General features: G+C 55.6%; 2 protein-coding genes across 3 annotated transcripts; both read right to left on the bottom strand.

Annotated features, from left to right (window-relative positions):
- Window positions 1–7481: 7481 nt before the first annotated feature.
- AMER1 (APC membrane recruitment protein 1) lies at window positions 7482–15064 on the bottom strand. The gene has a single exon (XM_082061582.1). It carries the CDS (start codon window positions 14791–14793, stop codon window positions 11491–11493), a length of 3303 nt encoding a protein of 1100 aa, XP_081917708.1. The 5' UTR covers window positions 14794–15064; the 3' UTR covers window positions 7482–11490.
- A 2431-nt stretch (window positions 15065–17495) lies between these two features.
- On the bottom strand, window positions 17496–21819 carry ASB12 (ankyrin repeat and SOCS box containing 12). 2 transcript variants are annotated; one of them, XM_082061905.1, is made up of 3 exons: window positions 21711–21819; window positions 19024–19870; window positions 17496–18025 (listed from the first exon to the last, which is right to left on the bottom strand). In XM_082061905.1, the coding sequence occupies exons 2-3, from the start codon at window positions 19811–19813 to the stop codon at window positions 17892–17894; spliced, it is 924 nt and encodes a 307-aa protein (XP_081918031.1). In that variant the 5' UTR covers window positions 19814–19870; window positions 21711–21819; the 3' UTR covers window positions 17496–17891. The 2 variants fall into 2 exon arrangements, with proteins under 2 accessions (XP_081918031.1, XP_081918030.1); XM_082061904.1 differs by lacking the exon at window positions 21711–21819 and adding an exon at window positions 21505–21590.
- Window positions 21820–27856: the final 6037 nt, after the last annotated feature.

The following is a 27856-nucleotide window of genomic DNA, read 5'->3' as shown; positions in this document are numbered from 1 at the left end:
AATTCCCTGCTGATTCCTCCATGGGGAAAAAGCAACAGCTTTACAACAAGCCCCTCTGGGATTTGCTGCCAAATGTGTGACACTGTGGCCGTGGTACAGATGCTGAGGTCACTTTATCCCATATTTAAAGCCAGTCCCAAATAATGCCTGTATGTGTCCAGTCTTGCCTGTGTTACCTGGTGCCCCGATCATCACAACTCTCCTGCTTCAATGAGCTCAGTGTCTCTCCTACACAGAGACACCAGCATCTCTCCTAGATGCCAGGGAATTGTAGGACTGGTTTTGTTCTGTTTAATGGAAAAACAGAGGTGAACACCCCATGGGCAAGCCCAAGCTAACAAATCTACTGGATCCTCTCATTCTGGGGGGTCTTATTACATCCCCCTCTCCTCCTTGGTACAGGTCTCTCATTGCCCTCAAAACCCCCAAAACAAGGGGCTGAGGGTGCTGTGCAGCAACCAAGAATCTTCCTGGAGGGTCAAATGTTGTAAGAGGATTTAAGAGGAACAAAAAAAGGCCATAAATAAGGGCTGACAGTTGACATGTCACAAAAAAACCCACCAAGTGCAGAGTGCCCAAACCCACACTAATGCTTCACCAAACAGGCATCACCTGCAGACCAGCAGTTTGCTCCAGCATCAAGAAGCACCTGAGCTCACGCTGTTTTGAGTGAATATTGGGGCGTTTTTCTAAAACGCAGCAAAATGGCACATCCACATCCCTGAAGAGGTCTGTGGGCTGCGATGGGTGGGAGCCTGGAGAAGCCGTGCTGTGCCACCGAGCAGCAATAGCATGATGTGAGGCCAGGAGAGGTGTTCCAGGGTTAGAACAGGACCTGGTTTTGCTCTGGGCACTCAAACTTCAGCACTTCCCCGCAGGCAACAGTGTCATGCTAATGAACAACCTATGGGCACACACCGGAGAGTTTTCCTTTCTAGAATTGTTCATGGGTTTTTTGGAAGAAACAATAACAAAACAGCACTCCTCTCGCTCCCTGGGTCTGGCTCGAATCCAGCCTTCACTTTTTCCCTCCCTAGTTTCACACCAAGAGGCACTTTACTTTTTGCAAATAAATAACTTATCCAAAAAGGAGGAGAAGCCTGTAGAAGACAGCAGCACGTCCTTGGCATGATGTTAATACGCACGTGGAATTTAACTTCCTCGTGTTGCAAAAAAGCACAGGGAAAAACATAGCAGAGTGCAGCAGGGAGGCGAGAGATCAGATCAAACGGATCAGATCAAACGGAGCAAACCTCCCGATCAAAGCCGACACGACTTTGCTCGTCACTGTTCAACAGCAGCAACGCAGGGTGGAGGAGAAAGGTCCTCAGACATGCTGGAAACACGTGCGGGCACCAACATGCGAGTTCCTGCCTTCTCCCGCCTGGCCTGGTGCGGGAAAGCGCCATCTCTTCCAGCGCCGAGCCCTCTGCACCGACACGCAGGCAGCGCGGCGCCCGGGGGCTGGGAAGGCGGCCAGCGAGGTCTGCGGGGTGGTGTTGGTACAGAGCCCCTTGTGCTGGGTGGGGTATTCCCCAGGAAAAAATAATCAGGGTGGAGCTGAGCACATGAAAATTGAACAGAGGAGAAATCACCCAGGAAACAGACGCGAGCAAAGGGAAGCAGCAAATTCCCACTTCTTAAATCGCTGAAAGGGGGTTAACCAAGGCGTGAGCAGAAGATGGAGGACAAGCTGCGGTGCCTTGAGCTGGAGCTGCATCATACAGAATCATTTTGGTTGGAGAAGACCTTTAAGGTCATCAAACCCAACCCTTAACCCAACACTGCCAAGTCCGCCTCTAAACCACGTCCCCAAGAACCTCATCTAGCTGGGGGCAGCACACAGCCCGATGGTCAAGGAGGAGCCAAGCTCAGCACCACCACCCCAGCAGCAGGAGAAACCTTCGCTGCAGATCCAGGTGAAGCAGCGCAGCCTTGCTCCCCATCCGCACCCACCCTTTGGAGATGCTAAGTAATACCCTGGAAACCTTCCCGCGCATTTCCGAAGCGTGGGGAAGAGAAGGGAGTCTTTCTCAGCCAGCTCTTGGCATGAGAACAGACACAGCCAGCCTTGTGTGGCTTTAGAAAGGATTGGTTTATTTATATGTTGGCGGCTCTCTGGCATCCTGCCCTTTTGACATCCCTTCTCCAAACACAGCAGCCCTTGCCTGGCCCCAGAGCACCCCTTAGGGACATTTGAGGTCAGCGGTGATGACACCAACCATGCTGGCCAAGGGCCATAACCCTGCTGGCAGGGCAGGACCAGCCCCACTGTGCTTAAGCAAGGTGAGCGGGATGAGGATGGTGGCCAACGCCAACCAAGGCATGTTCATGGTGATGAGGCAGCTCCACGGTTAGGCTGGGAAGCCAGCCCATGTGTCAGGGTCTGGATCAACAGAGTCCATATCCAGGGATAGGACAGGACTGGGCTGGAGCCTTGCAAGACAGCCCAGGGAGGACTGGAGAACCAAGGCTGAGCTTAAATGGGCTTCTGGGCCCATGGGTGTGAGTGGGGGTCCCAGGTTGTGGCAACTTGGAGCCATTAAGGGCTGTTAGTGCCCTCAGGGTCCTGGCAGCCTGACTCCAAAGCTGTTCTGCAGAAGAAAGAAGTGCCATGGCCAAAATGCACGAGTTAATGCAGCAGGAGTTGGGGCTCAGGGACAGGCCGGTCATTGTTGGGGACCTCGTGGCTCTCAGCAGCCCCTATGGGGACAACACAAGGGAAGCGCAAGCCATTGCCACCTTTGCTTTGCCTCGTCACACCAAATCCATGCACAGCACCTATGGAACAGCAAGAAAAGCCCAGACACAGCGAGAAACAAAAGATCTGACCCAAAAGGTCTAAACGCGTCCCATCCAACATGAGTGTAAATCAAGGAGAAATCCTCCCCACTGGTACCTGGGCTGGGAAACGCTGAGTTGCTGGGACCAGAATGTCTCAGTCCCCAGCTATGTAGTTTTCAGCAGGCTCCATTCACTGTGACAAACAGAAAAAACACAGACAAAACCCCCACAAAATTCATGAACAACATCTGTGAGGTCTGGTTTGCATCAGACAGACTCGGGCTCTTCAGCTCGAGCCGTTTCACTGCGCCGAGCAGGCGGTGAAATCCCTCTGTTTCTCCCATAGGATTTTTTTCCTCAAATCCTGTTTTTCAGAGCCAGTCTTTATCACTTTTTGATCATATTTGAGTCTTCTTTGCCTGGGAGATAATTTCCATGTAACAGTTGTCCTGTCAGCCCTCCTGGGGCTCCCACGCAGGGGCTACAGGTCTCATTCAAATGAATGTGTCCTTCACGTTAGTGGCTTCTCCAGCCCTGGAAAACGCGGGGAGAAGCTCATCGCTGCCTCCAGCTCTGCTGCCATTACTCAAAAGCCAGAGCAGCCAGTCGAGGATTCTTGACTGGTGTGAAACACAGCTTGGTTTCTCTCGCCCAAGTAACTTCTCTCCCATGGTGGTTGTAGTTCTTGAGGAGCTCAGACCCACATTTGTTGGGGTGGGGGGGTTTGGCAAACTTCTGCTTAAAACTGCCTCTCATTAATCACAGGCAATGCACTGGCATCTAATAATGATTGTTTGGTTATTCTTCCATCTATAAGAGCTGATAAAACCGTAACCACTCTTTCTCATGTGCTATCAAGCAGCTGTGTCACACCAGTGTCACGGTTCCTTGGCTTTTGCTGTCCCAGTTTCCCACCCCTGTAGCAAGCCAAGCAACTTTGTGTTGTTGTCCTACTGGGAAGCCCCATGGGCGTATGGTGACATTCAGCTACCGCAATCACATTTGTGGCCATTTATCCACCTGGGACCTGAGGCCAGGCCTGGCTGTCAGATAAGGCTGGGCCCAGCTAGGGCCAGTCCCAGCAGAGCCTGGCCCTGCCCTTGGCAACCCCTGGCAATGGCCATATGGGAAACGTGATGCTATCCAGAAGCAGATCTCTTTGGTGGTTTTATAGAAGGCCCAAGTCAGATCTAGACAGGCAACCACTACTCAAGCTTGGGGAGAAAACCTTCAAAAAGCTTCAACGAGTCTTAAAGTTAACAGAAGCTGGCAGCTAAGGTCATCTTTTTCCTCTCATCCTGTCACTTGTTCCTTGGGAGAAGAGACCAACACCCTCCATGCTACAACCTCCTTTCAGGCAGTTGCAGAGAGTGACATCTTGCTGACATGCAGGTGGCTTTTAAAAACAGGCCACATTTTTGAGGTCTCTGACCAAAGGGGATGACCAAAATCCATTACCTGCTGGGGCAGAGCCCACTGGTGTTACTGGTGGCGCTGGGCTGCGTGGGTCCCTGATTGTCTCTGGTGCCTGAGAATGCTGTGGTGGTGGCTTTGCCCACTCGGATCCCACTCAGCTGCGAAGCCACAACGATTTGGCACCCAGGGCCCCCCACGTGGGTGACCATGCAGACCCTCTGCTGCTCCCAGCACCTGTAACCACCTTGTCCACAGACATCCTGCAAATTCAGATGGCACTGAAGCCACCAAACCCCTCCAGGGTCCCCAGTCCCCTCCCCAGCCCTCCTTGAAAACCAGACATGAACAGCCAAGAAGCTCCCAGAGCCCTTGGGGTTTTTCTCCTCTTGGATGAAAAGCCACAACATTTTTTGGTGGAAAAATAGGGGAAAATGGAGAAACCCATGAGGAAGGCCCAGTGGGGAGAGAGTAGACTCGCACAGAGATGGGCATCCAGCCGACAGTGCTGCGGTGTGGTGGGTCTGTGTCCCCAGCGGTGCCGCCCGGTCCCCGCGTCCATCGCCGTGGGGTGACACTGGGGCTGCTGGTGCTGAGCGCTCAGGGCACCGAGGGAGCCGGGACAGATGCACGAAGCTCCGGCTCGTCGGCGCGTTCCCCCCGCTGTGTCCCCCACAAGCGCCCCAACCCCCGCGCTGCCTCTGCGGCTTTCGGGGGCACTTTGTCCCGGCCCAGCATCGCTCCAGCCCCAGAGCTGCAGTAACTGAGCTCTCCCTTAGGGGTCAGCCCAGCGCCAAAACCGGCCCCAAATTCCACCCAGACAAATGGGATCCCCACAACGAGCAGGAATTTGGTTAAAAAGGCTGTTCGGGGAGGGCAGGGGATGGTCCCCGACACTGCAGCCCCTCGCCCTGCTGTTGCTGAAGGGTGTTCCCAAAAGCTGAGCCCTCCTGCCCGCTGGTGGCCTCAGCTGCTGCCTCCGTCCCTCCCCATCCCCACGATGTGCGGGTCACACCAGTGTGCGGGTGGGACAGAGCAGGGACGGACCTGCCCGAACCCCCGGCTCGAACCGCCCTTCACCTTCTTCCCCCAGCTCCTGTTTTGGGCGAAACTCATGAAAGCTGCAAAGCTCCTCTCCACTCCCCCGTTGCTTCCACGCGCTGGCTGCTCCGAACCCATTTGTGGGTTGTGCTCACAGCCATGTCACATCAGGCAGGACGGGACGGGAGCTGATAAGCTCCGCTTGAGCTGGATGGGGGAAGAGGAATGGGCATAGCAAAGAAATTAAACCAGCTGTAGCAAACTGCTTGCAGGATCTTTGGTGGAGCAGGAGATGGAGACAGGTGCTGCCACCAAGCTGCAGGTGACGTGAAGGTCAAAATCAAGACAATTAAATTAAACAGTATTCCCTGAAAATAAAACAGTTTCAGAACAAATGTGAGGCCTTGGTACTTATTTTAAAAATATTCTTTAAGCTTCAAAGATTGTTTGCTGCTACCCTTATCTACAGTCATGCTGAATAAAGCTATAGCTAAAAGGAAAGTTAAATGTATTAACGAGGTGTTGATGTCTACATCTTATTATTTGCAGTCTCTCCACCTGCCAGTGTGTTTTTTTCAGTAGGGCCTTGTTTGCAGTGAACAAGTGGATATGTATTTCCTAGTAGGCAATTAAAGCTGAAGGTCTGAAGCATCCCTGATCATGTCACCTCCACCAGCAACATTTTGCTATCAGGGTCAAATGCTTCTCCTGCCACGTGTACAGCAAGAAAGCAGCAGGAGAAACAGAAAGCAACACCGGGACAAGGTGAAATCCATCCCCTGCAGCATCCGTCTGCCAAGCTGTGCCTGGTGGCTTCCAGCATCCCCTCCAGTACCTGGTCACCTGTATCCATCGCTTTGCCAGGCGGATGTTACTCACTGCAGGTGAAGCCAAGGGCAATACGTCCCAGGCACCACTTACAACGTGGTATTAAACACCTGCAGTCGTAAGCATTGCCAGCAGTCCCCTGGGTAACCCCATCCCCGCCGGGAGCCCCAGCTGGCACAGCAGGATTTGACATTGTCCTCAGGAGAAAATGCTGTTGCAGCTTCAGGAGTCTTAAATCTCAAAAACGGGATCTGGAAAGCAACCCAAGTGCTTCGGGGAATGTATTTTAAGCCAAGAAACATGTAAGATGCAGGAAGCATGCTCAGAATAACAGCCGCCAAAGAGGCTGGACGGGATCATGACTCCAGAAGGAGAATTGGAAGATGAGATTTGAGCTCACGGCCCAGGAACCACCAAGTGGCAGCAGGCACACAACCCTTGCCCCTGCTCAACCTTTCAAACAGCTTGTTCTTTTTGCTCTCTGGATGAGATTTCCATCCCTGGCGGGGAACAGCCCGTGCAGCGCCGACCCAGCCTCATCTTGCATTTCTCCCAGCCGATTACCTTCCAGACTTCGGCCCGTGTTTCAAACGAAGGATAACAATCAGAGCTCCGGAGCAGCAGTCAGTGGCGCCCTCTGCCCTTTCCCTCGCCTGGGTAATTTTTTTTCTCCCTAAATTCAACTTGGGATGATGTCCCTGGAGCAGTGCTGGTTTGGTGGCCTCTCCTCTGTGATGGCCCCTCACCTGCTGCCTCTGTCCCCCAGTGTCCCCATGATGTGGAGGTCACACCAGTGCATGGCCCTGTGGGACGGCTGTGGGGACGGAGCTGCCCAAACCCCCCTTCACCTTCTCCGTCAGCTCCTATTCCAAGCAAAACGCACTAAAGCTGCAACCAACATCAACCTCCCTTGGTGACGTGGTCAAACTATGTCCCTGAGGCAGAACAGCCCAAAGGCCCTTGTTTAAACTCACAGGGAAAGCACCTTGTGAGGACAGACCCACCAGTGACACTTCATCCCCTGGGAGCCACGCGGTCTCTGCTCCCGCCACCCACGTCACCCCGGCCAGCGCTCCAGCCCAGCGGCAGCACGGGACGAGACACCACGGGGAAAGTTGGGCTCTGGGGCCGGTGCCTCCAACGACGGAGATTCTGCAGGTTCATTGAACGGCGCGGGGTTTGGCCAAGGGGTGCTGGGACCAGCGGCGCGCTGTGCTCTCCAAAGCAGCTCTTGTGTTGCCTCCTCCCACGGAAAAAAACACTTCACTTGAAAATAACCAAGAGATAGGAGGGTAGGGAAAAGGAAAAGATTAAATCAAGCATAAAACAAGCCAAGGAGAAAACCAAACCACAAGCGAAACCCACTGTTGTCCAAAAATCTGAAGTTTATTCATTACAATTCAGTGAAAGGAACATTCATTGTAAAACACAATCAAGACATTAAAAAGCTGAAAGGACGAGTAGCAGTGAGAGCAGAAAGAAATCAGGAAAAACCCCAAACTCCGTCAGGTTGGTCCCCGGGAGGAGCCGCCTCCGCTCCCGGCCCCGCGGAGCAGCCGCCGCAGCGCACGGCCCGGGGAGCGCGGCCCCTGGACACGGCCGGGAGAGGTTTCCTTTAGAACCCAGAGGCTTCTCTGGGTTTTCATTCATCACTTCACCCAAGTGCCGCTTCGGGGTGACTCAAGACGGCGAGAAGAGCAGGTGGCCCCGGCTGGAGAGGAGGGAGCCGCACAACCAGGGCAGAGGGAACGTGGAGTGCGGCACTGGGCCGAGCAACCCAGGAACGTTTGTCCTGTGACCTGCCCGTCCGGCCCCTGTGCTGGGAACAGGGCAAAGTCACTCAGGAAAAATTAAAAAGCACCATTAGGTGAAGGCTAATTAATTAGAAAACAAAAAAACCCAAACTACCGAGAGCCAAATGTCTCAGCAGCCATTGCCATCTCTGCTGGAACTGGCAGGGGGGCAAAGAAGAGGAAAAAATATCTGCTTTTGGCTGTAATCTTTTAGCTTTTCAGCATTTAATTTTCTTCCTGCACGTCACTGTTTGACATTGTTCTCGTCTGCTCCGTTCAGCACCGCGGTTTGTGCAGAGAAGTTATTTCAGCCCTCACACCCCGCGCAGGTGACAAACTCCGCGGGGCCACCAGTCCTGCAGAGCCGAGCAAACCCAGCAGCGCGTTGTCTGCCCACATCCAACCAGAGCGGGAAGAGCCGCGTTACCTGGGCTGGGTCTCAGCTCTCCAGAGCTCTCCCTGCCCTTCTGACCCCCGGCTCAAGGCGGCGTCACCGCGGGAGGACGCGGGACCGATGCTGGCGATGCCGGCGGCACCGGAGCTGCCGCGGCCCCCGCCCGGTGCAGGAGGCAGAAGGTGGAAGCCCCGCGGAGCCTGCGCAGAGCCCGCGGTATTTACAGAGCGGCTCTCGGACCGGAGCCGGCGATGCTGCCCGTGCCAGGGTGAGCGCCGAGTGCCAGCCCGGCCGGGGAGCACCGCGGGGACAGAACGTCCATCCCCGCGTCACCAGCATCGCCGCGCACCCACCAACAGCGGCTCCGGCCCGGACTGCGGAAAAGCCTCAATTGGGATAAAATGATTACAGCCCCAGCTGAAATCTGTGGTTTTCTAGTTTAAAGACGGTCACAATTCCTTCAGGGAGAAATCACTGAACCCCACAAACTCAGATTAAAAACAAAGCTCAGAAAACAGACACAAAGTGACAGGGGAGCAACCGCGGGCGCCCGCGGTGCCTGCGCAGCGTGTGCCGGGCCGGTGCCGCTGCCGGCGCTGCCGGGGCCGGGGAGCAGGAGGCGCCGCACAGAGCAGCCGGAGGTTCCCTCGCGCCGCACGGGCAGCGGCAGCAACACGGTAACGGCCTTTTCTCCATCGGAACGGGAACCACGGCGCTCGAAGAGACAACGCACACCAGTAAAACTAAAGTCCGTAACACTTCCCCGTGAATATAAAATGCAAAACTATACAAAAATAGATAAAATCCACCATTTTCTTATGTGTATAAAAACAAACAAATAAAACCCCCGAGGCCCCAAAATGCAATACAGAATTACTTGGTAGACTGACCCGAATGTCAGTGGTTTAAGCGCAGTTTAGCAGCCACAATTCATCCCTCTAAGGCAAGAGCTTCCCTGGAAGGGCCGTGTTCCGGAGAGCTCCTCGAGGGGAGCTTTTCCTCAATATCTTGGCAAGACGACCCGCTGTTCCTGCTCCTGGGAACTATTCTGGTTCAGAAACCGTTTTCATAGGAAGCCTCAACTACCCTCTCCAGCCTGAGCTCTCGGTAAGGCAGCATTGGACCGACAGCCCGATCCGGATCAGGAGCGGAGGAGCTGCTCCTGTTCATCCCGGGCAGACGGGTGTTGTAGGGAGAGCAGCACGTCAGGCGGCGAAATGCAATCGCTCTACGGCAGTGAGAACGTACAGGCTGGGTGAGCGCTGAAATGTCTGATTTCTTTGGGTAATGGGGCCGAATGCACCAATAATCCAGCAAATGGACTCCAAAAATGCTTTTAGAAAACTCACCTTAACCCAACAGATCTTTGCTTCATTTAGTTCACATCAATTTAAGAGGAGGAGCCTTTGGTCTAAAGTCAGATTACCAAGTCTTGGCTGTATTGCTTTCACACATTCAAGTCTAGAAGCTGTTTTCACTAAGCCCTCCCATGACATACCTACACCCAAGAGAATTATTCCTAGAGACGCGCGTTTGCAACGGAACATTCATTGTAGCACCGAGACGCTTTCACAGCTCACCAGACTTTGCAAAGCTGCTCCACGTCTGAACAAAACGCTGCGCAAACCCCTTAACCCGCCAGAGCCTTTGGGGACACGCTAAAGTAAAACAGCGATTAAAAGCCAGCCCGGGGCTGCTCGGTCCGAGCAATTGCTGTGAGTGCCCGTCGGTGTGACAGCGGCCCCGATGGCACCAGCGGGTTCGCTGCGGGTTTGTGTTGTGAGGGGCGGCGAGACGTGAGGTGTGAGACCTGACCCTGAAGAGTCTCTTCTCAACAAGAAATATCAGAACCTCAGTTTGCTTGGGGGAAGAAAATAAACCCAGAGCAGCTCCTGGTGCCTGTAAACCCGGCGATGCCAGGGAGCTGTGACCGTTCCAGCCACAGCCGGGTCCACAGCTTGGGGGTGGGAGGGAACCCAAAATCATCACCGGTAACTGAATTAAAATCAGAATACAGAGCGGGGACAGGAGGAAGCAGCTTCGCAAGTCACAGACAGGGAGGTTTGGTTTAGAGACAAGTGTGTCTGAGATCCCGGAGGACACGGGAGACGTCTCGAGGACCAACAGCCTGAGACAGATGTTTCCAGGGGCTCGTACGAGCCCCTCAGACAAGTCCAAGAGGAAAATAAATCCAAAACCTGCAGCAACCTCCGGCTTTCTTGTTCCCTCCCGTCAGGAGGAAGAAGTTGTGAAGCCTAATTTAGGCTGCGTTACATCCTGTATTCCAATTAACAGAATACTTTCCTCAGATGAGTTGATGCAAAGAAAACAACAGTAAAATAATAATACAAAAACAACCCACAAAACTTCCTTTTGGTGAAAGTAACAGCACCCGCAGCCTCGCGGCTCCAGGCACGATGCACATTCAGCTTATTTCAAAGAGCTCGCCCGTGTCCCACGGCCCGGGAGAGGCGAGGAGCGCGGGACCAAACGGGACGGGCCCAGCGGGAATTGTGCTCCGGGAGGGCAGAGCGGGCAGAGAACGGACCCACACCTGGTTCCTAACGGTCCATCGACAGCACAGCTCTGCAAGGGTGGTATCTGTGAGCAAATTAACACGAGACCTGGAAAACGCTACCGGCACGCACACAACAGCTCCTGCTTTCCTCTGGGGCAGGGAAAAAATAATAAATAACGTTACTGCAAAGTTCCCCTTTCGGCTGAGCGGCCTCCCGTCCACGCTCTGGAAACAGCCGCATCCTTCCTCCCAGCCGGCCACACCGAGACCGAGATGGAGACACTGCAAGTGAGTCTGAACCAGAACATTTCACTGAGAAGATGAAGAAAACACCCCAGTTTCTGTCCAAGGTTTCCCCAGCTCGCTCCCCCAGCCCCAGCCCTGCAGAAACGAACCCAAACCTGCGGCGCTGGCCGTGGCTCCGGTCCCAGCGTTTCCTCCAGCAGCAGCACGAACGCGCCGGGGCTGCTGCTGCCCTCGGTGTCTGAGAGGCTGCGACTCGCGCTGAAAACCAGAAAGTGCTGCAGCATTAACGTGCGGATCCGAGGTGGCTCCGAACCCCCAGAGCACCCGCAGCAGCGAGACCCCGCACCAGAGCTGCAGGAGGAGCTCACCCTGACCAGCCCAGCTCGAAACTCAGCTCACTCACCAACTGCTCCCTCATCTCTGTGTTCTCCCTCCCTGCCCTTTGCAGCCCTTTTCACACCATCCCCGAGCGGCTACTCGGCTTCGGTGACGCTCAGGGCCGCGCTCCAGCAGCTGGCGGGCAGCGCGGGGCCGGCTCTGCCCTTCAGGGTCTCTCCGCAGCGCTCCGGGCCGTTCCCGGCGTCGGAGCCGCCGCTGGGGAGCTGGGGCACCCCCTGGGCGATGCCCACGGGTCGGCACTTGGCGCGTTTCTCTGGGGACAAAGCAAAGCCAAAGCTGGGGGGCAGCTCGGGCTCTGGCTCTCCCCGGGCTGACACGCGGGGCAGCTTTTTGGCGGTGACTTCTCCGTGGGACCTGCAGGAACCGGCCGCCTCCCGGGCCGGCCTCGTGTCGCTCCGCAGGGGCAAAGTGCAGGGCCTGGGCCGGTGCCGGCTCAGCTCCGGCTCTCGGGGCCGCGCGGCCGGAGTCTCTCCAGCAACGCTCCGGGAAGGGGACAGAAGGAGGGACGCGGTGCCCGGCTGCTCCGACAGCTCCCAGGCCCTTTCCCCCGCGGCGGCCGGAGCGAAACCCCAGGGCTCCATTTCCCCGGCAGCCGCGTCGGTGTCGAGCTGGAGCTGCTGCCAGCCCGGCCAGCCCAGCCCGCCCTCGGGAGCCGCCAGCTCGCCCTCCTCCTGGCTCCTGCTCCTCCTGGCTCCGCCGGCCTCCTGTTCGCCACCCTCCGGCTTCCCCCAGAGCCGGCACGGCCCAGGGCCGCCCTTGGCAACCTGCGGGTCGGCCAGCTCGAGCTCCAGGCTCTCCGTGTCCAGCGAGCGGCTCCTCCGGCCCACGGAGAGCGGTGCCGGCAGCGAGGGGCTCAGCCCGTGCAGGCGCAGGTGCCGGGGCAGGCTGGCGACCCCCCAGGGGCAGCTCTGCAAGGAGCCCGGGGGGTACCCCGGGGACATTCTCTCGTCACATTCGGCCAACGACTCTTGCTGTCCGTAGCCGTCGTCAAAGTCCTCGGCGATGTCCTCGCCGGCGTTCATCTCGGGATGCCGCTCGCACTCCCCTTCTCCTTCCTGCTCCACGTCCACCACGTCGAAGGTGACCATGGTGGGGAGGGCGGGCAGGTTCTGGGTGAAGGAAGAGCCGGAGCTGGAGCTCCCCAGGCTTTCCGAGAGGCTGGAGAAGAGGGTCCCGCTGCTGTTGAACTGCACCAGCGCCTGCGAGAAGCTCACGGCGTGCTCGGGCTCGTGCTCGCTGCCCACCGGGGGCTGGGGGCTGGTGGCCCCCGCTCCGCCGCCGCGCTCCAGCTCTGCCAGTCTGTAGCCGGGGAACATCCCCGCTTTGGCTGGGGCTACCGAGCCCCCAAACAACCCAGAGTCTGGGTCCAAATCGAACCCCCGGTTGTTCTTTGGGAGCTGAGTAAGGCAACTTCCTTGGGCTTTTTGGCTGTTGTAACAGTTCTCTGGACACAGAGTCCCTGGGAAATCCCTCCACTCGGGATTTTCAGCTCTGGCCACCGCAACCCCGCCGGCCACAGCCCTGCTTGGGCCGTGCGAGGCCGCCTGCTCGCTACCAAGGCCGCTCTGATTCTTGCCAACCGAGCCGGCAGCTCTAGTTCTACATTCGAGGCGCTGCTGCTCCCGGGGACACTTCTCCTTGCCGGGAACATCCAGCCGTTTCAGGAGCGGTTCCCGCTGCAGCTCCCAGAACAGCAGCTCTTTCTGAATGGCCGCCAGCCGCTCTTCCTCCGTCTCCATCAGCCCTTGCTTCTGGTCCATCAGCTGCATCAGGCTCTGCTCAGCAGGGAGGCACAAGTCCAAGAAGTAGCTGAAGAGCCCCGGCTGTGGGACTTTGCCCTCAAACAGGGATTCCTCCCCGTGACAGGGACTCAGCAGCGCGTCAAACTCATAAAGGGCATCCCCGCTGTAACTGTCTCTGGGCAGACGCTCCTTCTTGATCTCCCCGAGCCCGTCTCCAGCTTCGTCCTCCAGCCCCGGCGTGGTGGAGTCGTAATAACCCTCGTCGCTGTTGGGGGCGGACTCTTGCTGCTCGCTCTGCGGCGTCAGGAGCTCGACGCCGTCCATCGCGTCCCCCACGTAGGGCTGGGCCTGCGCCTCGCGCGAGCCCTGTGTCTCCAGACTGCTGCTGGACACCTGGGCCCCGTAGCTCCTGTCCCCCGCCGCGCTGCGGGGCCACATCTGCTGCAGGTACTCCTCCTCCGCCTCCTCGGGCACGGCCATCTCCTCCCCACCGCCCTGGTAGGTGACCAGGCAGGAGCTGCGTTTAGCGGCGTCTCTGCTGCGCTCCGCAGAGATGCTGCTCTCGGCGATGTCGGGCTCGGCGATGTCGTCTCCACAGCCCGTCAGGGAGTCGAAGCTCTTCAGGGACGCGGCGTCTCCTAAGATGAGGCTCAGCAGGTCCCCGGAGTGCAGGCAGGGAGGGTCGATGTCCGTGGAGTCGGGGTGAGAGGCCAGCAGCGCATCACCACAGCCAAACTCTGCGCAGACACCGGCGTCAGCCTCTGATTTCGTACCCAGAACGTCCCTGCTCCCCGGCGTCACCACCGCGTCACCCTCAGAGCCGCCGTCAGCAGCCGGGACGCAGCCGGGCTCGGCAGCCTCGGCGCAGCCGGCAGCGCTGCCCCCCGAGCGCTCGCCCCCCGAGCTCCCCGGGCCGGCCGCGGCCAGGGGGACGGGTCCCAGCGCCCGGCCCTGCGCGGCCCCTCGGCTCTCCCCTCCCGCACCGGGAGCTTTGCCGGCCTCCTCCGAACCGCCGCTCCACTCGGGCGCCTCGGCTTTCTCACACTCGGCGACCTTGCTCTTCCGGTGACGCCGGATGCTGTTCAAAAACCCTTTCAGGCCTTTCTTGGGTCTGGCAAAGGAGGACTTGTCCCCGTTGGGCTTTTTCTCGCAGCCCTCGGCACTCCCGCCTGGAGAGCTGTCCCAAGGGCCAAGATCAACCCCGGCGCTGGCGTCGAGGGCCAGGTGAGCGCTTTGGGAGCTCGGCAAAGGGCAGGGACGCGAGTCCCCGCTCCCCTCCGAAGGGCTCTCCGGCTGCGCCCCGTCGCAGGCAGCACCGCTGAGCCCGTCGTGGGTCTGACATTTGCTGAGGCCCTTTTTCGAGGCCACTTTCCCCTGACCTTTGCTTCTGCCTCCAAAGAAACTGGGCAGCGTGCAGATGCTCCTCTTCCCTCCAAACAGTTTGAAAGCCGTTTTCTTCAGCTTGCCGGGGGGCGGCTGAGGCTGCTGCGGCTCCGCAGCCACCACGGAGGCATCGCCCCGCTCGGGCGGCCGGTCCCCGGGCTCCTCCCGCCGCTGCTCCCGTCCTTCCCGCTGCCCGCAGACCAGCGACTGCGACCCGCTCCGGGCGGGCTCCTCCGCGCAGCCCGTTTCCATGGCAGCGGGTCGGTTTGGGTGCAGCTAGCTGGAAACCATGACTTTGGTAGCGGAGTCCACTCCTGTGTGCAGCGCTCGACGCATCACAGCTGATCTAAAGCAAAGAGAAAGGGACAGAGGTGAGGAGGCGGCAGCAGACGGTGCAAAGACAGAGGCGCAGAACTTTGTGAACAGCTGGAACTGGAGCTACAAAAACCTCCAACAGCCACCTGGATCTTCCAGTCTGTAAAGCCGTGCACAAAACCTCGTGGTGTTTAAATTTACCCGTGTGCAAGTGCAGGAAAACCAGGCGTCTCCATTGCGCAGCATCCCCGCTGCCCCAGGACGGGCGGCTCTGACCCCTGAGCCACCCGCTCCAGCCCCTTCGCCTTCCCGGCCTTTTTGCCAGCGGGGGGGTCGGGTTCGGTCACCGGGCGCCTCTGAGCGGGGACACACGGGCTGCTCCGTCCACCTGCCCCTTCACATCAGCAGCTGGGGCACAGCTGGCGGGGAAACCTCCTGCCCACCCCCCAGCCCGGCTGCTCCAGCTCTGCCCAGGAGCCCCAGATGCCTCCAGAGCCTCCCTGGAGCCTCTGCAGAGATCACAGAACCCTGAACGTCCCGAGCTGGGCCCCACAAGGCCCATCGAGCGCAGCTCCTGTCCCGCCAGCACAGCCCCGAGTTCACTCCAGTCTGAGCGCCGGCTCCAAATGCCGCTCGACCACCGAGAGCCGGTCAGACGGGCTGGAGGACAAACCACCCGCGGTGTGTGCACAGGGCTGGGCAGAAAGCAGAGGGGAATGAACAGAAACACCATTTCAACAGTTCCATTGGGAAACCCTTTCGCTCCGGCTCCACGTCAGCCCGGCCCCAGCACCCGCTGCTGGACCCGCTCGGCTGCTCAGGGGCGCTCAGGACACAAACCGCTGTCAGTAAATCACGAAAAGGGGTTTGATAGAACAAAACACGCGAGGCCGCAGGAACAGGCGGCGTTCGGTTCCCTGCGCCCGGTGTCCCGGGCCGGCCGGGGCCGATCTCGGGGTTCGGCCGGTTCGGGCCCCGCAGCCGGGACGAGCGGCCGGGCCGGGGCAGGAGGGGCCGGGACCCCCCGGAGGCTCCATCGCCCGGACGCTCCCGAGCGGGGCCCAGCGGGGCCGGAGCTCGGACCGACCCCCCCCCTCCCGCCGTTCGCCGTTCCCCGCCGGGCTCGCCCGGCTCCGGAGAAGCCGCCGCGGCCCCGCAGCGCTCCCGGCCGGCCGGGCGGGGGAAGGCCGGGCCGCGGCCGAAACCCGGGGAAGGCGGCGCCGCCGCCCCGGCCGGCAGCACAGGCGGGGCCGGGCCCGCTCGCCGGCCGCAGGGCAGCCGCCCCCGGCCCCGCTTCCCCGGCGCCCGCTCCCCAGCCCTTACCGGCTGCGCGGGGCGGCGGCTCCGGAGGCGGCGGGAGCGGGTCCGGCCCGGCCCGCCCGGGCCAGCCCAGGAACGGGCGAGTGGCCGCGGGGGCAGCGGGTCCGCCCGGCGCGCGGGAGGGGCGGGGCCGAGGGGGGCGGAGTCTCCGGGACGGGGCGGGGCTTGGCGTCACGCGGGGGTGTGACGCGGGGCGGGGCCACGGGTGACATTGGGACACGGACCGCGTGACGCTGCGCGGCGGTGAGGACACGCGGGGTGACCGGGCGGTCCGGGTCTCTGGGTGCGGTGACGGTTCCCGCCGGAGCTCTGCAGGGTGAAGTCACCGCGTTCCCAGCAGCAGCCGGTAGAGACACCTGCAGAACAGTGCCGGGGGGTCAGCGCACCCACCCTGCTGCCCCTTCTTCCTGCCTTTAACCCACCTCCCCCGCTGCTTCGGGTTGGTGGGACACGAGCGACACCCAACAGATCTCCCGGCCCCCACTCTCTGCAGAGTTGTTCCCAACACTGTCCAGGCTCATCCGAAGCCCTGATGTTCACAGAATCCCAGAATCCCAGAATGTCGGGGGTTGGAAGGGCCCTGGAAAGCTCACCCAGTGCAATCCCCCCATGGAGCAGGAACACCCAGATGAGGTTACACAGGAAGGTGTCCAGGCGGGTTGGAATGTCTGCACAGAAGGAGACTCCACAACCTCCCTGGGCAGCCTGGGCCAGGCTCTGCCACCCTCACCATCAAGAAGTTTCTTCTCAGATTTAAGTGGAACCTCCTGTGTTCCAGTTTGCACCCATTGCCCCTTGTCCTGTCACTGGTTGTCACCCAGAAGAGCCTGGCTCCATCCTCCTGACACTCCCCCTTTCCATATTGATCCCCAGGAATGAGTCCCCCCTCAGTCTCCTCTTGTCCAGCTCCAGAGCCCCAGCTCCCTCAGCCTTTCCTCACACGGGAGATGCTCCACTCCCTTCAGCATCTTGGTGGCTGCGCTGGACTCTCTCCAGCAGTTCCCTGTCCTGCTGGAACTGAGGGGCCTTCCCTCAGGAGATGCCCCCACAGCCCAGTCAATATAGGCTGATTAATACACGCCACAACGTTTGAAACAAGCCTATAAATATTGTAAAAAGGTGCCTACATTTTGCAAAGAGCAATTCTCAAAGCCACTCGCCTCTGCCCCAAAAGGACTCATGTTTGAGATGCGATTAGGGCAGGGTGAACTCAGCTGGGGGGAACATGTTCTGCTGCATCCCAAAAGTGGTCCAGAGCATCAGCGGGTGTTGTGCGCTGAGCTCCTGAGGGGCAGCTCCGATTAAAGGATATTTCACCAAACAGTAAACGATAGTTTAATAAGAATAGCAGCAACAGTTTTAATTAAAAAACAAAACAGAACAAACTTGTCTCCCTCTGCCCTCCACGCTTTTTCTCACCCCATTCTCAAACCAGTAGCAATTAAAGGTGTAATATCTTCCAGTGAAGAGGGTTTAAAGCCAAACCCAGCTAAATCAGATCCTGCTCTGCCATCATGCTGACATGGAGCAGGAGCTGAGCTCTCCTGCTTTCTCCACGGCTTCCCTTACCCTTTTGCACAGGCATCACTCTTTGGAGACACTTCATAAGCAAAAGTTACTTTGCACCCACAAATTCACGGCAGTCTCCCGCTGCACAGGTGTCAGAGCAGCTTCCAGTTCTGGCGCTCGGCTCGCGTCTGGGGCGGGGGCTCCCGTCAGGGCTGGTGTCGGAGGTAGTTGACCAGCGCCATGGGGATGGCCAGCTCGCCCAGGGCGTGCGGGTGGCCAGTCTGCTTCAGGAGACGTCTCATCGCCAGCCTGGACTGAGACATCAAGGACTTGGGGTGAGCTGCGTAAAGAGGGGGAGGAAAAATGAGACAGTCGCCTCCAGACACACAACCCCACTGCTCTCCAACCCAGGCATCGTCCTAAGCAAAGGGACATGGATAGACCGAAACTAAATATCTTTGCTAGGGCTGTTTACGCTGTGTTCAAACACAAGTTTTGCAGGATGTGTTTCACCGGAGCTGGGCGTACAGAGATAAGATCTTCCACCATCATACAGAAATAAGTGCAGTTTACCTGGACATAAATAGTACAGGAGAGGCAAAGCTGGGCAGCAGAAAGGAGAGGACTGGAGACAAGCAGCCTTTAACTCAAAAGATTTATATTAAGGAGAAAAAACAGGCTGTGGAAATCCCCATGTGCTCCAGACCAGCTCCCTCAGTGGAATTATCTCCTTTAGCAAGCATTTAGAAATACTCATGAAAAGCAGATGCTGCAGTGAGCCTGAGAGGGAAGATAACCCCATAAATGCAGGTGGTGGTCGCACTGATTCACACCTCAGACCCACACCAAGGCCTCCTGCCCCCCGCTGCAGCCAGCAGCGGAAATTTTGGACATTCGGTGGATATTTATTAGAAACAAGCCCTCCGGTGGCAGTGTCCCCCAAATCCCAGCAACTTGTTTTAGGAGTTTCCTGCAGCAGCATGGATATCCAGCCATCAGATTGAATCACCAGTGGTGAACCTATGCTCTACAAACTTCTAGTGTCCTTCTCTTGCTGTGTTTAGTATTGTAGTCTCGGGTTTGGGGCGTGAACACAGCAACCACTGGGAGAGAGGGAGGAATGAAAGTTCAGAGCAAAATAGTGATAATACTCAAGAGTTTAAGACTGGAGAGAACCATGAGCTCAAGTGATGCTGCAAAGGGAGTCAAAGCTTATGGGAAATCCTGGGTGGGGCTACTGGGAAAGAGACGAAAAAGAAGAGGAATCTGAAGGAATTTGCACCTAGATGGGCAAAATTAGCGCTGGTTTCCAGCCCTGGGGCTACACGTGCAGATTACCTCTCGCCTGCAGCAGCAGCTCCAGGCCCTCGCTGTGGGGTGCCGTCTTGTCTACCGTGATATCGGGCAAATGGACGTTGGCTCCAAAGTCAATGAGCAGCTCAATGAACTTACTCCTGCAGCCATGCCTCAGGCAGGTTTCCAGCAGAGTCTTGGGCTCCTTGATCTGGGCGATCACCCTCTCCTCGGTGCAGTTATAGTCTGGATCGGCGCCATAAAGCAGCAGCAGCTTGAAGCACTCCAGATGCCCGTACACGGCGGCGAGGTAGAGGGGACCAGAGCACGCCGCCGAGTTGGCAGCCCACTCGGGCAGCCTCGCTCGAACGTTGGTTTCCGCACCGTGGTCCAGGAGCTGCCGCAGGATGTCCACGTCCCCGTCCCTCGCGGCGATGAGCAGCGGCGAGCAGTTGTTGTAGATGCTGCCGGCGGGGCTGGCTCCCGCCTCCAGCAGGACCTTCACGCATTCCCGGTGCCCGTTGCTGACCGCCATGAAGAGTGGGGTCTGGGCCTTCACGTCCAGGCTGTCCACCTCCGCCCCATGGGCCAGGAGGACCTCCACGCTCCTAACATGGCCCTTGGTGGCAGCCAGGCGCAACGGGGTGCTGGGCACCCCCCAGCCGCTCCTGCGGTTGATGAACTTCTTGTACCTGTCTTGGGACAAGAGCTGATCTAGGGTTCGGTAGTCATCCTCCAGTACTGCTCGGTTCAGCTCCTCACTTTCTCCATTGTCTTCTTCATCTTCTCTGGGCTGGAGCATGGAGAACATTTTAGTTATATCCATCAGGCTCATTTTTCTTTGCTCTTTCTCCCACGTACTGCTTTCATCATAAATGGTAAAACCAGAGATCTACGGGATAACAAAACCAACGCCACCAAAATGTTAGAACCAGCTCCCTGACACCAACACCACCTTTTTATTTTTGTTAATTTCTTTTTTGGTACACAATTAAGGAAATTTGTTTTTTTTAAAAAAAAAAAGACAAATAATGTTGGATTATGATGCTTCTGACATGCTTATTCCCCTGTCAGCACAGGTGAGGAGATCCATGCTGGTGAAGGGCTAAGGCAGAGTTTGTTGCTGTCGCACATACATGGGCCGCTTCCCCTTAAATTGTTGTGATCAAGAATACGCTGAGATAATTAAATCTGGTGTCCAAATGCTGCATGGGGGAGCTCACAGGCTTTAGCTGTAAAACTCTTTAATGCTGTACTTCTAGCCCTGAGGGGTGAAGGGTGCGATACTCATGGGATACTCAGACCTTGAGCTCAGGAAGGCTCCTGGGTGGCCACAGGCACCCCACTGGTAGAGGAAACCACCCATTTTCCCAAACCCCTCAGAATTCACCGCATCCATCTGCCGAGCGAAGAGCACGTTGGAAAACAGCAGGACTCGAGCCTGCTCCGTATCGGCCAAGGCTTGGAAGCCTCACCAGCACCTGCACTTCCAAAGCTTTTGGGATCTACGGAACACTCGGAGGAGTTTTAATCTAGGACCTGGCAGCATTGCAAGGGTTTTATACCCTGCCGCCTTTTAAAGGGATTGGATTTCAAACCAGAAGATGAAGTGAATGTGAAGGTGGCTGGTTTGATTAAAGACTTTCAGCCTCACCCTTCCCAAAGTAACATCAGTGTTGGAGTCAGCAAACCCTCTTCTCTCCTGCCTGTTTGAGCGCGAGGATCGTGGCTGCAAGAAGGGTCTGTGATTTTTATAGCAGGAGGTAGGGGTTGCTGGGGGGAAGGCGAGGGGATGCTGAGCTGATCATGCCGGAGCTGGGACCAGTCCCCAACACGTTTGCCAGGTGCTTGGCGCAGGATCTGGCCTCATGGTGGCCAAGCAGCAGCGGGGATGAGGAATGTGACGCCTCGGCCGGCACCTGAGCAGCTGGAAACGCCGCCCGCTGGAACGGCCGAGGAATTCCTCACCATCTCGGATTTCCTCGGGGAGAGGCAGCCGCCGCACAGCTCGGTCTCCCCAGGCGGCTCCTCTGATCCTCCCTTGGAGGAGGCGAGGAGCTGCGCTGAGCAATTAGCCTCTTTCTGCAAACGAGCCCGGCAGTAACGAGGTGGTCACAGGAGGCTCGTCACCCATCGCATGCAGAGAGACGTGCGAGCTTGGAGGAATCCCCACGCAAGGCCGGCTCCACAGCTCGGTCGCTAGAGCGAGTTTGGTGGCAGTGAGCGACAGCAAAGCTCTGCTGCGCTGCCACCTGTTACACTAACCCGGACAAATTATATAGAAATATGTGAAACTATAGTATTACTGTTATTCACTAGACACGCTGATAAGCTCTGGAGCTTCTGAAACCCCTCACCCATGTGGCTCATGGGGTGGGGTTTATTTTGCAGATTGGATTCAAAAAGAACCACAGTTATATTCCCAATGGAAATAATCTGGGAAAGTAAAAAAATAGCTGTAACATTTCCTGAACGCACAAATAAGCATCTCCAAAGGGATGTTACTTCGACAGCGTAAGCACTCACGTGGGGAGCTCAGAAAGGTTCCTCAACCAGAAGAGCCCGAATCAGATTTGTCACTTCTTGAGCTGAAGAAAGTCGCCCATGCACCTGCAGAGCCCCCAAAACAGAGGTTACGGCTGGAGCTAAAGGTGGCGCAGAACAGACCCGCACTTTTACAACTGGTTACCAAGCCATCTCCAATTGCCAAACGCAACCTGCTGCCGCCTTACCTTTGGGAGGCAGGTGATGCTCACAGCAGGCTGAGCGGGACAGCGGCGCTTCTGTGGTGGGTTCCCCCTTGGTTTGAACCAAAATCAGGAGAAAAGGCAGCGATGTGGCTGTGGCGGGGCTGGCGGCCGCTCTGTGGACACGGCAGGCTGTCGCGCTCACAGCTGAAATGCCACTGCAGGGGACAGCCCGGGGCGCTGGGGCTAATTTTAGCCCCTGGAGGGTTTTATCTTACCACTTCCATTCTTGGAAAGTTCCTCCTGGGTAAATATAGAGAGGGGCAGCGTGGCGGGGGGAGGAGGGGACAGGTGCTGGAGGCTGCTGGACCCATCTGAAGAGACGCAAAGCATTTGCTTCACCGTTTCCTTGCAGAAATCGCAGGGAACGGGGCAGTTTGAGTCCCCGACCGGGGCAGCGTGTTCCCCGCTGCAGCACCGACCTCCGCCTTGTTCTGGGTGCTGCTGCTCGCCCAAACGATTTCCCTCTTCCCCCTGCTCCCCAACGCCTCCTCCATTTCCACAGCAATACAAATGACCATCTGCAGCATCCAGAACTGCTTGTTAAGCACGAGAAGGACAAAAGGCACCGCAGACGGTCCAGATTTCTGACCCGAGCTGCTCCGTAGGCTTCCTCCCCGCTACACCCGCCGGGACAAACTTCTTTGGTGTTATAAAACTAAGCACCACATCACAAGGCAGAAAACTTCACAGGGGCAAACAAAACAAGCAGGGAGCAGTGTCTGGGCTGTCTTATCAACAGCTGTCAGCTGGTAAGTGTAACCGTATTTTATCCAGTTCCCTTTAAAGCTTTTCCAAACTTTTTGGTGGTAGAGCAGGCACAGCCTGACAGTTTGAGGCGGCGTTATCAGCGGTACTAGATAACGAGAGGGAACCGAATTATCCTGCAGGAAAACCTCCGCTGGTGCAAGAAGTGAAATCAGGGGGCTCTGCAATACATGGATGATGTTCTTACCGTCACCACCACGCTCACCGTTTGTGGTCACGCTGTGGAAAGCGTGCAGAGCAGGAGAATGTTCAGTGTTGGTAGGTTTTAGACTTTTGGCTTCCTCATAGTCTCACTCTCTGTAAATTCACTCAAAAACAGGTTGTTGCTTTAAAAAAAAATCAGTTTCCTGAAGTCAACGCTCTGAATGGAATTATCTAGTAGGAGAAATGTGGGTAAACATCAGAGCAAAAGCGGGGAGTTCAGGGCTGATTAAGTGCCAAGAGGCTGCGACCCCAATGAGGATGCTGTGGTTGGAAAAGCCAAGTCTGGCTGGAAACCCCCTCAAAATGCAGAAATAAAAGCAGCAATTAAAAAGACGGTGTATTATAATGGCAAAAAACAAGGGGGGATGCAGACAACAAAATGAATACACATTAGAAAATATGAAATGTAGGAAACTGTAATGGAACTTAGAGATGAAAGGAAAATCCTTGAATGGAAAATGTAATTATAAACTGCTTATTGTTTTGTTGTTGCTGCTGCTGTTTGGTTGTTAACCAAGAAAAGAAATCTTAGAAACAAGACCAGCTCATTGGTAAGGAACGGAAACTAAACCAAATACTAATGAAGATCAAAGCACAAAGTACTTGGTGATAAATCCCCCGCAGCTGGAAGAAAGCAAATCCACAGGCTCATTGTGCTCCCCTAACAGCCAGAGGTGCATTAAATAGCATCCTGCGCAAATATTGAAGCCTGCAGGTTCAGATGAACGCCAAGAGGGAGCCCAAGGAGAGGCGACTGATAGATCTGACCCATTTCGGACAAGCTTCCCAGCTCCTCAGGCCCCGGGAGCACCGAGGGGTCGGGGAAGCTTCACCTGCTCCGGGCACAAGCCGCTGCCCGACCCGACGTGCTCCAGCTGCTTTATCAGCCGCCTGTTAACTGGAGAAGAATTAACAGGCAGGAGGATATTTAATGCCAATCAAGAAGGTTTTCGGGGAAGGTAAATCCTGCCCAACAAAGTTGCTTCCATTAAAGAGATTATAGTTATTAATGCAGCTGGAAGGAGGTAAGGAGCTTTCTGATTTAACGCCACTAAGCATTCTGCTTTGAAAGTTTAGCGCTAAACAGTACCAAATAAATAATTTTGCAGGGATTAAGGGTTCACTTGCAGTCCTCAAGGTCAGAAACACACAGTTATCGCACAGGGCTACTTCTGCCTCCTGCCTTTGAACTACACATCACTGCCAAGCCGCAGCAAAGCCTTTCAATGGGGAGCGTCACTGTGACAGTCAAAACGTCTGCTCACGGTTTTCCAGCACTTACACCTGCCCGTTCCACCGGCACCTTCTCAGCACCCAGCTGGGAGGTGGCTCCAGCAGCAACATGACTCAGGTATTGACCATGAGAGGGCACGAGCTCCTGCGACCACCCTCTGCCTCCCCACCCACACAGCAACAGCTCCCAGGGCCCCTTCTGAGGCACTTCACACCTTCATCATAGAATCGTTTTGGTTGGAAGAGACCATCAAGATCATTGAGTCCAACCATAACCTCACTCTGGCACTGACCCATGTCCCCAAGAACCTCATGTCCATCTGTCCAACCCTCCAGGGCTGGTGACTCCAGCACTGCCCTGGGCAGCCTGTTCCAATGCCCCACAGCCCTTTGGGGAAGAAATTGTTCCCCAGATCCAACCTCAGCCTCCCCTGGCGCAACTTGAGGCCGTTTCCTCTGCTCCTGGCGCTTGTTCCTGGGGAGCAGAGCCCGACCCCCCTGGCTCCAAGCTCCTTTCAGGCAGTTCAGAGATCAGAAGGTCTCCCCTCAGCTCCTGTTCTCCAGCTGAACCCCCCAGGTCCCTCAGCCGCTCCATCACACTTGTGCTCCAGCCCCTCACCAGCTCCGTTCCCTTCTCTCAACTCGCTCCAGCACCTCAAGGGCTTTCTTGGCGTGCAGGGCCCAAAACTGACCCCAGGATTCGAGGTAATGGGTGCATTAACATCAAAATATGTAGTTGGAGCTGAAGGAGGAATCCAGCAACTGTTTCCTTCTCCTCCACGAGCTGTGAATCCTTCAGGGATTTCAGCAGCGCTGGAGCCCCAGGAGCTGGACAGCACAGCAAGCTGGGTCCCAGCTTCACGGCCGTCCAGGACCCCCTTTCCTTTTCCATGCAAGGATGCGCCGGCACCTGCAGCTGTAAACAGCTGTGAGAAGATGATCGTGAAGGACCTGAAACTCAGAACCCAAAGCCAGCACGTGCCTGCCCTTCATCATGTCAGTTATTTGCACAACACCGCTGGTTCACATAAATCCGCCTGTTGGTCCCGGTGTGCTCCAGGGCCGGCAACACTGCGAAGTTATTCCTGGAGGAACTAGGGGGTCTTCTCTGCTTTTATTTTACAATAGTAAAATGTGCTTTGAGGAGGAAGTAAAACCCTAATAACCAGCTCTGAGCCAGGCCAGCCCCAAAAGCCTCTTTGCCCTGAGATCGCAAACCACATATTCAATAAATTAGTGTTTTTTTTGATTATTCAAAGTATCAGGCAATAGGAGGAGGCGTGGGAGAACCACGCTCTTAAAGGATTCTCCAAAAGCAGGAAGGCAGCAACAACAACCTTTCAGAAACAGAATTTCTGATCTGTGTGAATTGCTTTTTCAAGCCCCACACGCCCTGAATCACTGCGCAACACAGAACCCTTGCTTTCAAAATGTTACCCGTCATCCAAAAAAACAAACCAAAACCCAACTAACACAACAAAACCAGGAAAAGGTATCAAGTTATAAGACACTGTATGAAGTGACATATAAATAAGACAAAAAAGAACTGGACGAGATTTCCTTAAATGGCAAACGGAGTCTCCGCATCTTTACCCCCTCCCTGTTTTTCCCTTGGACAGGTGAGATCTGTGAAAGTCTCTGCAGTGCTTAACGTGCAGATCCAAACGTGGGGTTTTTGCAAGGGGGCTTGAATGTGTATTTTTATGGGTTCCCCTCCCACAGCTGAGAAGGCTCCAAGATCTGTTCAGCCTGGAGAAGAGAAGCTGAGAGGGGATGTTATTTCTGCTGATAAATATCTCAAGGGTAGATGGCAAGAGGATGGACCAGACTCCTTTTAGTGGTTGAGTGGTTGAGTGGATGAGGGGCAATGGGCACAGACTGAAGCACAGGAGGGTCCATCTGAACATGAGGAGAAACTTCTTTCCTTTGAGGTGCCAGAGCCTGGCCCAGGCTGCCCAGGGAGGCTGTGGAGTCTCCTTCTCTGAGACATTCAAACCCACCTGGACTGACCCTGTGCGATCTGCTCTGGTGACCCTGCGTTAGCAGGGGTTGGGCTGGATGATCTCCAGAGGTCCCTTCAACCCCAACCACTCTGTGATTCAATGATCTGGTTCTTTGTTGAGAAAGAGGAAAAATATCACTTTTCCCAGCCCCACTGCAGTAGATCATGCAGTAGTCCATGGTCTGACTCACAGAAGGGTTATCACTCTTATAAGACTATGGGCTTTTCTATCCCCCCGTCCCTTCAACTCCCCCTCCAAGTGAAAGAAAATACAAGTTACAGGAGAACACTTGAATTGAGAAGTCATCAACCCAAAAATTGGAGTCTGCCTTCCATATCAGAGGAGTTGATGCATTTTACATCTATGCATTTAACCTTAACAGCAACGTATCTCCAGCAAATCATCAGCGGCATCTTTAACTGCTGGGCAGCGGCGTTGAGTAAAACCCGAGTACAAAGACATGTTGCTGCTGAAAAACTCAGGTTTATATAACAAAGAGCTGCCTGATGCAGAATGAAAATGAATCAACATTTTAAGGTGTTCTGAGCACATGTGAACCTCAAAAAACCCCCAGGTTCACTCAACTGCTTTTTCTGTCTGAACTTGACCTTAGAACAGTGGTTTTCAGAACCTACTTCCAGTTAAGTTTACTGGTCGGGATTTTTACTCAGCATAAGGTGTTTCCTGAGAGCTGTTAAGAACACAAGTCTCCAGCAATACTGTGACCACTCTGAATGGAACCTGTTCCCTCAAAGCTAAAGGAGCTCCAGTGGGGAACTTTGATATCCTGCTCAGCAAAGGTGCTGACAAACACTTCGTTTTCCCCAAATGTAAATGACAGCTTTATGAATTCTAGTCAGTGTTAATGCTAGTAACCCAATTCAATGCCAGCCAGGACTAATTTAGGTAAATGAAGGATTTCACTGGCAACATTAAGAAGATTTATAATTAGCAAGAAGGAAAAAAGGCTTGGAAACATCTGGGGATGAGTATACCCAAGCGTATTTTTTGCCTTAATACATAGAAAAGAAATATCCGTTTTGAATGGATTTCTGTGGAGAACCCCAGGGCTGGGTAGCAGGTGCCGCTCTGGTGTCTGCTCCTTGTGTTCGCAGCTTTAGCGAGCAAGGAGGGACAGTTCAGGGCTGTTTGTATTCAGGGTTAAAGGCTGAATGCTCTGGTGCTAAACTGACCTGGGAAAAGCGGTTCCTCGTCCCTCCCGCGTGTCCTTCCGCCAGTCACAGCCCCATCGCTCCGTTCCCCACCTCCCACACGGGGCATCAACAACACCCACACACTTACTTTAAATTTAATTACTAAAATAGCCTCCATTGCTTTGCCAGGCCCAGACTTAACCCATTTACGTGGGTTTACCAATCCAAATGGCATCCTGAAGCATTTTGTGAAACCTTCTGAACATCCAATTAACTCATTTCACCTCATTTCTTTGCAGCTCTAGATTGAATTGCAGGATTTGACTGTTACTACACAGTCGTAGGTGATGAGAGTTATTCCGATCTTGGTTATGAACACGAGGCAAGTTTTGCACCTGGAATCGCCCTCTTCCTGAGCATCCTCCCACTGCACGGTGAGGCTGCACTCAGAACATCCCACCGTGACTCTCTGCTTAGGTTATGATTGGAAAGAACTGGATCAAAGAGCCTTTTTAAATGATACCATCAGCAGACGGGCTGCAGGTTCTTCACTCCATCAGAATAAACCTTCACCTTCACACAGTGCGCAGCTTCAGTTCCTCAGAGATGAAGATTTCATACAGCTTCACTACATTATCGCTTTTTTCAAAGACTCTCGGCAGCCCCTCCAGAACCAGTTTCTATTCTGTAAAAGAAGTGGAAGCGAAATCTCAGCAAAAGACAAGTTCAGTACTCAAGTCTTTAACTGACGTCACATTTCAAAGTGTGA

Source organism: Streptopelia decaocto (genome assembly GCF_964273445.1).
Source record: "Streptopelia decaocto genome assembly, chromosome: 10".
Taxonomy (NCBI): domain Eukaryota; kingdom Metazoa; phylum Chordata; class Aves; order Columbiformes; family Columbidae; genus Streptopelia; species Streptopelia decaocto.
Note: the sequence above shows the minus strand (reverse complement) of the source record. Positions and strands in the feature narration are given on the sequence as shown.